Source organism: Neolamprologus brichardi, chromosome 10, assembly GCF_056152115.1.
Source record: "Neolamprologus brichardi isolate AB-2024 chromosome 10, ASM5615211v1, whole genome shotgun sequence".
Lineage (NCBI taxonomy): Eukaryota > Metazoa > Chordata > Actinopteri > Cichliformes > Cichlidae > Neolamprologus > Neolamprologus brichardi.
Window position 1 is genome coordinate 11,336,181 of NC_142113.1, and position 12,853 is coordinate 11,349,033.

Genomic DNA, 12,853 nt, shown 5'->3' on the forward strand with positions numbered 1-12,853 from the left:
AGACTCCAGCTAATGGAAAACCGTTCCAGGGTAAGGCACTGTGAAGATTTATTTATTGTTTTTGTGTTTCCATGGGTGCTTTTTGTGTCTTGATGTCTTCAGTATTGTTCTGTAAAAAATTACAAAAACATAAAGGAAATACACTCGAATGAGTAGATCTCTCCAAGCCTTTGATGAGTACTTTCTAAATCTGGGAAGATGGCAAAGTGAAAAGCTGAAACAGAGGCAAACAAAACTTTCTGCAGATGTATTCAAATTTAAACTGAACTTATTATGCTTTGCTGGAACTTTCTGTCATTAATAATAATAATAATAATAATAATAATAATAATAATATTTCAGAGACAGAAGCTCATAATGAACATGCTCAGTTTTTCAAACTACAAGGTGCAAGTAAGCGCTCCAATATTTTTTTCCCCATTTCTATGCATATGATGTCAGTGAGAATGGTTATCATCCCTAATATGGTCATCTTAGCCACACCCATCTGCCACTTAAGCCTTCTGTTTGCGAGGGGCAGCCAATCAGAAGAAAGTTAGCCACTGTCCAAACTGGCAAGCTGAGGAGCTTCAGCAAGGCCCGGTATTAGTAAATCATCCAAAGCTACTCTTTCATATACCAAGAATGAAAGTATAGAGCTGGAAATGAGCGTAATAAATCACCTATAACAACCATCTTCCTGATTTGGGGCGATGTATAATATAACTCCAGGACTCGTAAATCTGCAACAGCAATGTGTTGAGCTGAATGTTACTCTGGATGTCTGAAAGTTCACTTAGTTTTCTTAGAAAGAAACCCTGTAAACACACACACAGAGGGAACAGCAGCAGTTCTTGCTTGTGAGGAAGACAGGTTATGAAGGGTGGCTGAGCTGGCTTCCCGCTGCAGAGTTTGCAGAGTAACACCAATTAGATGCCAATAAATCTTAAACATTGATCCCACAGAGATACAGAGGTAGCTTTGCAAAACGTGGGACTTCAGCGGGGGTTCTTCTGCAACGTGCTCATGCACAGGAGAAACATTAAAATGACAAAATAAAGCAAACGATCCAAACTGCATCATGTGTATGCGGCACGTCTGAAATCTTTAAAAAAGACACTGAACAAGCTGATTCTAGCTTCACCACCATCTCCGCCTTCTCTCTCTCTCTCTCTCTCTCTCTCTCTCTCTCTCTGTCTCACTTCAGTTCACTCCCTCACTATCTATATAAAGTCAGTTTGATTGAGTATCTTCTGCTGTGTGTGCACTCAGCACCAGCCATCATTCTCACACACACTCACTCTCACACACACAAACTCCCAGTATGCAGCTGCCCGAACTCCTGAAACGCTTTGCATGAGGTGGCCGTTTCTCTGGACTCTTATGATCCTACATATTGAGGTAAGCACACAGGGGCTGGTCAGTACCATGAATTTTATGGACCCAGAGGGACTCTAAGTGGTAATAAAATGGTATCACTGTGGATGGATAAAGCTTAGCTGCTGCAGAAGCACTGCTAAGACTTAATGCACAGGATAGAACAACTTCCTTCTGTCAGCGGGTTCATAATCAGTCTGTGCTATAGTCGTATATATGTTTACGTTGAATAACTGCTTTGCTGTGATCAGTGTTTAGATGTTCTTTGGAGTAGTGTAGATAAGTATGTTCTTTAAAGAACTACAGTTACACTGTTACTCACATGCACCTTTGGATATTTGTTCTATTTTACTGACTGTTTTACAAATCTATGAGATTGTATATACAAACCAAATATTTAAGGTAATTTTATGCTGTTAAATGATGTACTTCATAAATACTCCTGATTGGAATGCGTTTAATTCAGTAAATGGACTGCCCCTTTGTGTAGTCCTAGCAGCTGTAAAAGTCTTCGGAGCCCAAGTGCTTTTTGCAGTCATAGTGTGACAATTTATTGCTCTAATTTTGGATCCAATCCAGCGGACCTGCTGACTGGTCAACGAACTTCAGGGGAGGAGAGCTTCTTTTGTTTTCCTTTTCTGGCTTACAGACCAGTAATGCAAAATGAATAGCAAGTGACAGACTTATCAAACCCACTGATAAAATACTACCTTCTTAAATAATTTCCTAAACTTTCCAGAAAGTGTCTGACATATCTGTTGGTTTTTTAGTTCCACCGCTGTTCCACACCAGCACTGTAACTTTTGATCAACATCACCTAAAGGGAATAAACCAAATCATAATTCTCTAACTTTCCATCCAGTGCTGGAAACCCCCCTTTTTTGGGGGTCATCACTAACTAAAGGCTTCTGTTATACATATGTGTACAGATGATGTATGAAACAACAACAACTGCACTGCCACACCTCAGGGCTTTGTTTCTTTGTCATTGATCCTTGGCGCTGACAGCTATTTTTTTTAAAGGAAGTGAGCCCTTTGCTCCTCTTTACTCATTTGAAACTAGCTGCTGAATTACACATAAAAGTCTGTCTGTGGTCCTGTGTAGTGTCCCCTCCTTCAGAGTGTGAGGGGGACGGGCTTCCCAGTGGTTACAGCTCTAGGGACTCCATCCTCAGAGCCAGCACAGAGAGGGACTGGAAAAGACGAAAACGGGGGCAACTAAGGCGGCTTAACAGGTGAGCACCACTGTTATGATCGCATCTGTTTTAGCTATTCATGACATGGATCGGTTATTTTTTATAGATACTCATACAACATCTGTTCAGTTAAAGGCAGGTCACAGAGCAGGCTTTATGTGCTGGATGTTGCATTCAATGTGTGTCAGCAGAGTGGTGATGACTGAGTCCATTTAATGCCTGCTGTGGACCTAATAGTCTGGCTGCTGTCAGGCTCCGTAGTCAGCGTGTAACCAGTCTACTTGTGTGGTTGCTGATATTTCAGCTGCAGCAACTCCAGCGCTGAGGCTGGCAGAGAGAAGCAGCAGCCAACGTTTGGACTGAGTGGAGGTGTAGCCATGCGCTGCTCCACCCTGCTCGCCATCTTGACGGGGGTTCTTCTTTACCTGGTGCTGGGAGCTGTGGTGTTCCGTGCCCTGGAGGCTCCGCAGGAGGAGGGCGTGCACATGAAGCTGCAGGACACACGCCGGGACTTCCTGCTGAACTTCTCCTGTGTCGACTCAGACAAGCTGGAGGTTCTTATAGAGGTACAGAGAGGAGCCATTCACTATCTGGCTTTTATTTTGAAAATTTAAAAATTGTTTCTGTTTCTCTTTTACAATCTCCATCAGGTACAGCGTCATATTGATTGCTACAATACAATGCTAAACGATACGATACGATACGATACGATACGATACGATACGATACGATACGATACGATACGATACTACATGACACGATATTACCTGATATGATACTGCAAGGTATGACATGGATGTCACGACATGATAGGATACTACCAATCAATAAGAATATATTGCAATAAAAAATGCATAGAAAGTATTGGCTTAGATAAAGTGCAAACTTATTGAACCTTCAGTTCTCAGACTTTAAGGGAAATGGGCATGAAAATATCAGAAAGACTAAAAGCTGTGATCCCTTTAAATATGACACGTTTGTGTCATTTTGTCAGTAATCCTGACAAATTCTGTGTGTTGCTGCTTTAGTGTTATAGCGACTTCTCTTGTTGCTTCTAACTAAATCGAACAGCATACAGCAAACTTTGAGTTACTGAAACTACACATTTTGCATTCAAAAAGTGACTCTAGCTTTGCCCAGCTGCTGCTTTCTGTTAATCATATATTAGCAAACTCCAAACAAGTGTCATGATGACCTTTGATGCCGACTGCCTCTCTAGCTAAAAATACACTTTTGCTGAGTGCGTGACACATACCTGCTTCATGTTTTATACGCACTGGCTGAGTTTGTGGATCCTTAGGATGATCATTCAGATGTGTAACGTGTTCAGTAGAGCTTTGCTGGTGACACAGTGCAGCAGCACAGAACGACGACTATGAGCCAGATAACAGGTGTGGTCAGAGCAGCTATGCAAGGTTCCTTTCATGAGCGTAACTGCGTGACAGCTGATCCACAGATGGGTCGAGCGTTGGCAACCATTGGCAACGATCCTGAGACGCTTGTCCTCACTCTAGAATGAACATTGTAAATTACTGTTTACGCTTGCAAAGTGATGTATGAACTCGGCGACATTTGGAAAAAGGTTAAAGGGATCAAAGGACACTGAAGCATGCAAGCAGGTCTTGTTGTATTTTGTGTTTATTTAGAGGAAGCACATGAGCGATTAGGTGTGTTTTTTTTAAATATCCAAATGAATAGGTGAACACAGTAAGAAGTCCAAGCTGAAACACTTTCTTGTTTCTCTACTTGTAAAAAGAGCATTTGACAATTTGCTTGATTAAAATCATGTAGATACTAATATATTGTGCTTTTTAAAAAAATGCACTCATAATATGCAGCCAGTGATGTGATGATAGCTCCTGTTTGGTTCCATCAGAAAAAGAAAGAAAGGATTGGGATGGTTTGGGTGAACTTTGCACCTCAGTGCACTTATAGAAGTGGGGACACAATGCACTTAATGTCGGCTTACACAAAAACTGCTATTGAGCCACTGTGGATCATGTGTCACCGAACTGATGCTACATTCAGATGTTTCATCAGGTCTTCTAGTTACAGCTTCCTCCTCAAGCATCTGTCACATAGCACACCATACTTTATCAAAGATCATGCTATATTTTCTACCAGCAGATATTGATGTGGTTGATCACGTGACATTTATTTTACTGAAAAATTTATTAAACAAAAGTATCATTGCTTTGATGTAGGCATGTTGTGTAATTGTCTAATGTTATTTTTGGACACTGAAAGAATTTTCCGGAGGTCTTCCATTCAGGCAAAATTTGTGCAGCTACTTTCTGATTCGTCACTGTAAATGTTTATCTGAAAACCTTAGGGAGCTCTTCAGATCTTGGCAAGATGACACCACCGTACCAGATAGAGCAGCAGACTCGAGATGTCAGACTTAAATAAGACAGCTTCAGCTGTCCCTCCATATAGACGTTCTTATCACTGCCAACCCCAGATTCTAAATTTATGGATTTGAAAGGCTAATAAATAATGAGGTGTGCTTGGTGAACTTTCTCCACGTGACTTTTTTTTCACATGGTCTGGCTATCAGTGCAGGGTCTCCTTTTGTATATCAGTATAAGCTGAGCTTAGATAAGCGAAATTACAACTTTTACAGCTGCCAGTTTGTACGCTGAAATTAAATAAATATAAGAATATAGATAAATATTAAATCTTTCAAGCAATTCATGAAGTCAGTGTGACAACATCCCCTGGCTCAATTTCCTTCTTTATAAAGTTTTGCTGGTTATCTAAACAATCATGTGACATTGACAAATGATTGTCAATGTCACATGAGATTAATTAATGCTTCTATATCACATACATTTGATAGCATGTAAAGTACGAACACCATTGTGTTTTCATAGTTGCCATTTGCATGTATGTTGTGTATTTCACTACATCTGTGAGGGAATTGTGTGATGAAAACCTGAACCTCTCACTTATGGTTAGCATTCCCAGGAAGTTTCTTGAACACAGTTACTAAGGATTATATTTCTGGCTCCAAATCATCCCTTTCTGCGGTGCACAGAGTACACAGGCTGAGACTGAGGTGCGCATGACTAACCTCATAATTTGCCTCTCGCTTTTAATGTAACTTGAGGAGTAAAAGTAACCTAATTATCGTATGCCAAACCCTCTGGACACAAAACCTCACTGCAGTGTCTTCCTGTATCCACTAGAATGCAGGTAAATTCATGCAAAGTCAGAGCTCACTGATACCCGAACAGCACATATCTTGTCCTTACAGTGTCACTGATTTGATTCCTACTTCAGACCTACTCTTTTAGTCAGTTGTCACTGCACAAATAGAATTTGAAAGGGTGAGAAGTTCAGTCAGTTTCTGCTAATCTGTTGGGACAGACCTACTTGGCAGTAGACATTTCTACAATCGTCAATCTAAACTTTTAATTGATTGGTTTTAATGATTTCTGCAGAGGCCAAGTTAATTCATAACCTCATCATGCTTAGGTTTATGTTCCGATAATTGAATCAGGGAATTTGATTCTGTGCTGTAAGCGGTTCGATATGCCCGGGACAGCATGGAGCCGTCACAGCTGCTCATTGCCGCTAACTTCCTGTTTTTGATCATGACAGTGATCTTTTGTACCCCGTAGCAGGGATGGGTTCATTCATTCATGTGTTTGTTAATGCCTCTTTTCCAGTAAAACATTAATTATTGGAGTGTTTCATCAACTAAGTACTAGCCTTCCCCCCACTGTCCCTTCCCAGGAGGTGGTGGAGGCCACTGGAGCAGGTGTGGATCCCATAAGCAACGCTACATTTGTCAGCAAATGGGATCTGGCCAGTGCCTTTTTTTTCTCAGGGACCATCATCACAACCATCGGTTGGTGTCCAGCTAAAAGTCCTTGTTCACTAAATTTAATTGGATGATGGACTCATTAATTACATCTGAAGTCTTTAAACAACTGCTCTTCTACCTCTGATCCCACATGTGCAGGTTTTGGAAACATTTCTCCCAAAACAGAAGGAGGGCAGCTGTTCTGCATCTTCTATGCCCTGGTGGGAATCCCAATGTTTGGTATCCTGCTCGCTGGAGTGGGAGACCATCTGGGTACTGGGCTGAGAAAAACTGTCGCCAAGATAGAGAAGCTCTTCCTGGTCAGAGCTTCAAAAAATATTTAAAATGTTTTCTTTACTGTCACTGTAAACATACTTATCCATAGATTTTATAAATAATAGATGGATCTAACATTTGGGTCTGAAGAGTGAAGCCAATGCCTTATATCATCTAAAGCCTACACCTGTATTTGAAAAGAAGAAATTGGTCTCAATTGCATAGAAGTGTTTGGTTCCCTTCATCCAAAACATTTATGGCCTCAGTTGATGGTATCAAGTCTTCTCAGACATAACAAGATTTTTATTTTGTATATTTGGGGTCCGATCAGTGTCAGAAATGCAATAAAATAGGAGAAGATTCAGAGTCGGCATAGCTTGGCAGGCTGGTTTCTCAGTCAGACCCAAACCTCGTTCATGACATCTGGTTTCAAAATGCTAAAGAGGAGATGGCGAAAAGACTGAACTCAAGGCTTAAAAAATGACTTCACAAACAATTGAGTGACATCACGTCACCACGTCCATCTTTTATATACAGGCTATATATTCATGGCACTAATTGGTTGTCCTTTTCTGACAGAAATGGCGAGTTAGTCCCACCATCGTGCGTGTGATCTCAGCTGTCCTCTCCATCCTGTTGGGTTGCGTGCTCTTTGTTGCGCTGCCAATCTTCATTTTTCAAGAGGTGGAGGAGTGGACCCTGCTGGAATCAGCCTACTTCGTCGTTATCACCTTGACCACAGTGGGGTTTGGAGACTATGTTGCAGGTATATAATCAACCACCCACGCTGGCTTGCAGGGGTGCACACTGAATAGGAAGGTAGAAATGGAAAAAGGCCATCTGTCTCAGTATTATTTTAGTTCAAGCGGCGGCCCTTTATCATTCTAGCCAGTTACAAGAAATGGCTTTGGTCTCTGTTGATAGTTCCTCCCTTTATAACAGCTTGATGGGAGGTGATCCCCACCACCCCCTCACCCCCACCCAATCCATGTGTTTTGATACTGTCAAAGTTTTTAAATGGCTCCTTCTGCTTGTTCTGACATATTTGATTATTATAAAACTTTATTACTGATAAGCTGACATTTGAAACTTTGATGCTTTTAGAGGCGGACTTTATTTCAGTACCGGATAATCAGCTGTGCTATTTATTCGAGAGCAGTTCGTCGTGTAAATTGTGCAATAATATGTAACTAAGGCTTTCGACAGCTGGAGGAACAACACAACAAAAAATACAGCATGAGAGAGGCGGCAGTAGGGATAGGCTCCAGCCCCTCCGTGACCCTAAACTGGATAAGTGGGTGGGTGGATCTGGTGTCAGGTTTTTCTTCAGACAGTCGGTGCTCACCCTTACTTCATGCAGAGAGGACAGGTTTATTTCACCCCTGAGGTCACATCAGACCACCAGTATCTCCCCAATAATTAGTCTGCCGGATTTTTTTCTGCTTGTTTTTATTTTTATTAAGATGAGATCCTTTCCACTCTCCACACCCTGTGCACCACCACTGATGCCCATAGCCTGCCACTAGTGTACATCCTGCTTTATTAAGCTCTATAAAAGTAATGCAGCTGAAACACAATCATAGCTTCCAGGTCAGTATAGCTTATATCATTTACTTTTTCGTAGTTTTCTTTTTCGTTGAAGGTATTGATCTGTTGATAAGTAGGAGCTATGACTTAATTAGTCATCCATAAATATAGCTGTCAGTCGTGGTGCATTAAGTTCTCTTAGCGCGGACAATGTCGTAAATTATTTATGATGATTTTCTTCACAGATGAATTATTGATTATCTAGTCTGCTATCTTAACAGTTTATTTACTTCATGGAAATGGATGGCTTCATGGGCGGATGTGTGAATGCGCTGGCCCCTTTTTACCTCCTGCTTCTGTATGTGTCTTTGTGTCAAAGGGGATTCGGGAAAGGAAGGCAGCGACCACTGGTACAAACCCTTGGTGTGGTTCTGGATCTTGTTGGGGCTTGCATACTTTGCATCTATCCTCACAATGATTGGTAACTGGCTCCGGGTTCTTTCAAAGAAGACCAGGGCTGAGGTACTCCCGTTCTTTTGTGCCTGTTTTATCACGTGCTGTCTCCACTACTTCCTCTCCATCATCTCTGCTTTCATCCTTTTCCTTTCAGATGGAGGAGTTGCGAGCCCACGCCACTGACTGGACTCAGAACATCCAAAATATGTCGGTGGACTTTCGCATGCCAGGAAAAATTGATGACCCCTTTAAACGGCGTAGGAGAAAGCGCCGCCACGGCCCTCGAAGCCATGGTCACAGTGTATCAGCTAACGGGGTGCCTGAGGGGCAAGAAGAGCAGCGTGAGAGTCAGGAAGAGTCTGGGTCATATTCTTCTTCATCATCGTCCTCCTCTAATGAGTCAGGGTCTGGATCGGAGACAGATTCTCAGGCCACTCAGACGGAGCGAGTCCCAGAAGAAAAGCCTGCAGAACCCAAACAGGAGGAGGCTCCTCCTGACCCCCACATGTCCCAGCCTCTGGACTACTTTGGTGAAAACCTTGCATTTATTGACGAGTCCTCGGATACTCAGAGCGGCAAACTACATTTGGATCCCCTGCTAAATCCAACAAAGCCCGATCCCCGTCAGCCAAAAAGGAGACGCCACAGAAGGCCAGTTCCTCAGAGGAACCACAAAAACAACAGCCCCAACAGCACTAACAAGAAGGAACCCAATAGAAACCCCAGATCCGTTCCAGATTTGCCACCCAAGCCTTGTGAATGATAGCAAATGTATTGTCTCGTTTGACAGAGAAGTTTTAATTGTAGAATATATAGTGCCTGCATACAGACATTCAAGATAAAAACAAGATGTCGAAGCCTTAGCCACGTGTGGTTTTGCATTTAATGTTCTTAGCATGTGAGTGTTTATGCCTCCCTTAAAGGTGATGAAGAGATTTTCATGCCAGTGTTCCCTTTACTTGCTGAGGAGTTACTGCTCTCTAGTGGGCCAGGACTGAAGTGCAGTACGACTCTGTGAACATGCTTTATGGTAGTCACGATAAACTTTATACACCAGTGTGCTGAAGTGAGGCTTCTCTGATCTGTGACAGTAACTACTGAATCCCTCCACCAAATAAACAGGTACTCGAGGTCCTCTTGTACATTTTTGGTATGTATTGAAATCTTTTTTAAATCCTGTAAACTGCATTATATTTAGATTTTCATGGCCAAATGCATTGAATTCTATTGCACTACATACATCTGCCTAATAAAGTTGTTTTTAATAAAACAAAAAATGAAATGAGCATTTTATTACCAATAGGCAAATATAGTAATCATCTTATTTATATTAAAAAATATATATTTTCATTTTAACTGTGGGCCCACTATAATAAAACCCCAAATCTCTATAGTAGATAGTGACAAACAGAGACTTTTCTGTCATTAGTTTGTTTATCTCTTACTTAATTCCTTTTTGTAGTAGGAATGGCAAGGAGGGGTGGAGTATTTACCAACAGGAAAAGGTGCAACACATGGAAATAAATTTAAGAGTTCAGTTTTCTTTCTTCTTCACATTTTTCAAAGATTTACAGCATCATCCCCCATCTCTCACGCTTCTGTTCATTCCTGTTTCTGAATTTAAATCCATTGAGCTACTTTGACCGTTCTGTGTAGAATTTGTATGAGTTCTCTCGTCGGGTATTCCAACTTCCCCAACTTAGGTTTGCTGTTGATGCTGTAGGTGTGAATGCTTGTGTGTCTCCTCGTGTTAGCTCTATGATAAACTAGTGACCTGTCCAGGATGTACCTTACCTTTTGCCCTATGACAGCTGGGGTAGGCTCCAGCCCGCCTTTAACCCTAAACTGGATAAGCAGCTAAGAAACTGGATGAATGGGTTCATTTCAGTTCATTCTCCCTGGAAACGCAGGGAGTATGTAAACAGTTTAGTTTGTTTGTCTGGCTGTTTACCTGTTTGTTAGCAGTCTAGTGTCCACAGTTTACCAGATATCATTTCCAATTTCTGTGTGATGGTAGATACAGGAAACAGCTCAAGGTGATTTCGTTTTGGTGAAAATTCAGTCAATGTGAAATTCAGTAAAAACTTTATAATACCCACGATTTTTACGGATCGTCTTCAACCTTCTCCACAATATACAAGGCCTTGTATGAGGGACACGAGTAACTAGGCTGGCTAATCATTTGACCTTGACCTTCATGGTTGGCGCCCAAGGTCATAGTTGACCTTGAAATAAAGTAATTCAATAAACATATTAAGTAATATATCATATAAAAGGACATAGAGATTACTGTACAAAACACTTTTTATTTATTCATCATTCATCATTATTTATTTATGACATCACAATGATGCAAGAACAGGCTAATGTTTATGTTTGGTAATCAAGGAACAACGGTTTAAAAAAAAACACTGGTAAAATGAAGATGCTTTTAAAAATTACTTTCTAATTTGAGGGGATGATTTGACTTTGACTTGACTTCCTCAACTGAACAGATGCTTAGTTTAGAGTCAAAAATAATCACATTTGAAGTAAAAGTTTATATTTAGCGTGCAGCCATATTGGCAGAAAACATGGCATATAGCTACAAACAGCAATAAGAAGAAAAAGTATCACTCTAAGCACAATAAAGTAACCCGAGCATTGACTTTAATACATTCTATAGGCCAGGTTAGGCTGGTGGAGACAAAAGCAGGCATACGCTGTCAGACTTGCATATCTCACATAATGCAGTGTATAAATAGCATTATAGCATGGACCTTTGAGTTGTCAGTCTATCCTTTTAAGAATGTGCTGTGTAGCTGCTCATCTGACTCGTGTAAATGATACTCTGTTTGAAATTCTAGCTTGTTTCAACCTGAAAATGGCACCAAGGACAAACACAGTGCAGCAGTACAGTGTGACTGCTGCTCTTTTGTTCTATTTTTTTTTTTTTAAAGAAAAGCCGGTGTACCTTAATGTTACAAAATATCAGATAGACAAAAGTTGAGACTGTCACTAATGTAGATACACACCCCTCCTCCTCCTCTTTAGCTTGTTTCTCTCTAAACACGGCCAGCAGGTGGCGCAAACCTTCAATGTCAAAGATGCAACTGTACTTCAACACATCTAATCTGTGACTGAAAACTGAAATTTCTCCCTCTGTGTGCGCTTGTTTGTGACCACCTAGATGCCACACTTGCAGCCTGCAGTCATGTCTGCGTGGTGAGCAAGCAGAGCGCAGAAAACGACGGAGTGGTCGAACGGCCTTTGGAAATCTGACACTTTCCCCGCAGGATGTCTAAAAAGAAAAGGCACTGTTCTGGCATTGCAATCAGGAAGTCAGGAGACAGCGATGATGTGCAGTGGCAGTGGGTGACCTTTAACTGGAGGACACTTGCTCAGCTGCTATAACGTCATCAGCACCGCTGCTGCAGTTTCCCCGAGCTGCCACCAGGGGTCGAGTGGTGGCCACATGGGTGGGCTAAAGCACGCTACTGGCCTGGATTTAAAGAGTAATTCCACTCTAAATTAAAATCAAAATAAATATATATTTTATGGGATTGTAAATATGTAAGCTCTTCTGTATTCAGGTTTAAAAAAAAAGAAGAGACACAGACTGTAGTGTAGTGTCAGTTAGAGACATATCCACAAAGCTGCCCCATAACGAGGACACACTGAAGCTCCAGTCACGGTCCGATACAGGTCATTTCAAACAAAACTGACAGAGTTAGTCAGCACTCACATGACCATCCTGAACATATAATCAAATCAGCCTTCTCTGATCTCAGAGAAGATCTCAGAGATCTCAGAGAAGGCTGATTGCGCACATTGACCTTGGTATTCATAACCACTACAACATGGCATGTGCACAGCAGAGCAGCATAAAACATCTGTGAAGAGAATCTTCCCCCTGTGCTCTCTCGCATTTTTTGGTGATGGCTGAATCTGTATGATCAGCTTTTCTTTTCTTTTTTTTTAAGTTTTAAGGTGGATCTATGTGCACTAAATGAGTTCAGCCCCACTCTGGAACCAGCCTGCTACAGCCTGTAGTCTAATAATAAGCGTCTGTAGTATAGGTGGAGACTGTTTTCAGTCAGTCGTGCTGGCTATGACTCACTAATGCAGTGCCCAGTGCCTTTTGTGGATACAGAAAGAAAAAAAAAGAGCTTCTTGTTAGAATTTATGTAGCCTATCAGCTGACACCTGTCTCAGGTCATGACCCCCTATGAGGAGCACCCGCAGGGACCCCATC

The 12,853-nt window shown here is 41.5% G+C and overlaps 1 protein-coding gene across 2 annotated transcripts; it reads left to right on the top strand.

Annotated features, from left to right (window-relative positions):
• Positions 1 to 1,265: 1,265 nt before the first annotated feature.
• Positions 1,266 to 9,895, top strand: kcnk4b (potassium channel, subfamily K, member 4b). 2 transcript variants are annotated; one of them, XM_087846806.1, is made up of 8 exons: positions 1,266 to 1,380; positions 2,462 to 2,591; positions 2,857 to 3,118; positions 6,291 to 6,405; positions 6,520 to 6,680; positions 7,216 to 7,402; positions 8,543 to 8,685; positions 8,774 to 9,895. In XM_087846806.1, exons 3-8 carry the CDS (start codon positions 2,930 to 2,932, stop codon positions 9,380 to 9,382), a joined length of 1,404 nt encoding a protein of 467 aa, XP_087702932.1. In that variant the 5' UTR covers positions 1,266 to 1,380; positions 2,462 to 2,591; positions 2,857 to 2,929; the 3' UTR covers positions 9,383 to 9,895. The 2 variants fall into 2 exon arrangements, with proteins under 2 accessions (XP_087702932.1, XP_087702933.1); XM_087846807.1 differs by having other exon boundaries at positions 6,294 to 6,405.
• The last annotated feature ends 2,958 nt before the right edge of the window (positions 9,896 to 12,853 follow it).

Bases quoted from the DNA above. Each gene is read 5' to 3' on its own strand.
- kcnk4b (XM_087846806.1), top strand. From the start codon at position 2,930: ATGCGCTGCTCCACCCTGCTCGCCATCTTGACGGGGGTTCTTCTTTAC. The intron at 3,119-6,290 runs GTACAGAGAGGA...GTCCCTTCCCAG, and splicing joins AGCTGGAGGTTCTTATAGAG to GAGGTGGTGGAGGCCACTGG. The intron at 7,403-8,542 runs GTATATAATCAA...TTTGTGTCAAAG, and splicing joins GTTTGGAGACTATGTTGCAG to GGGATTCGGGAAAGGAAGGC.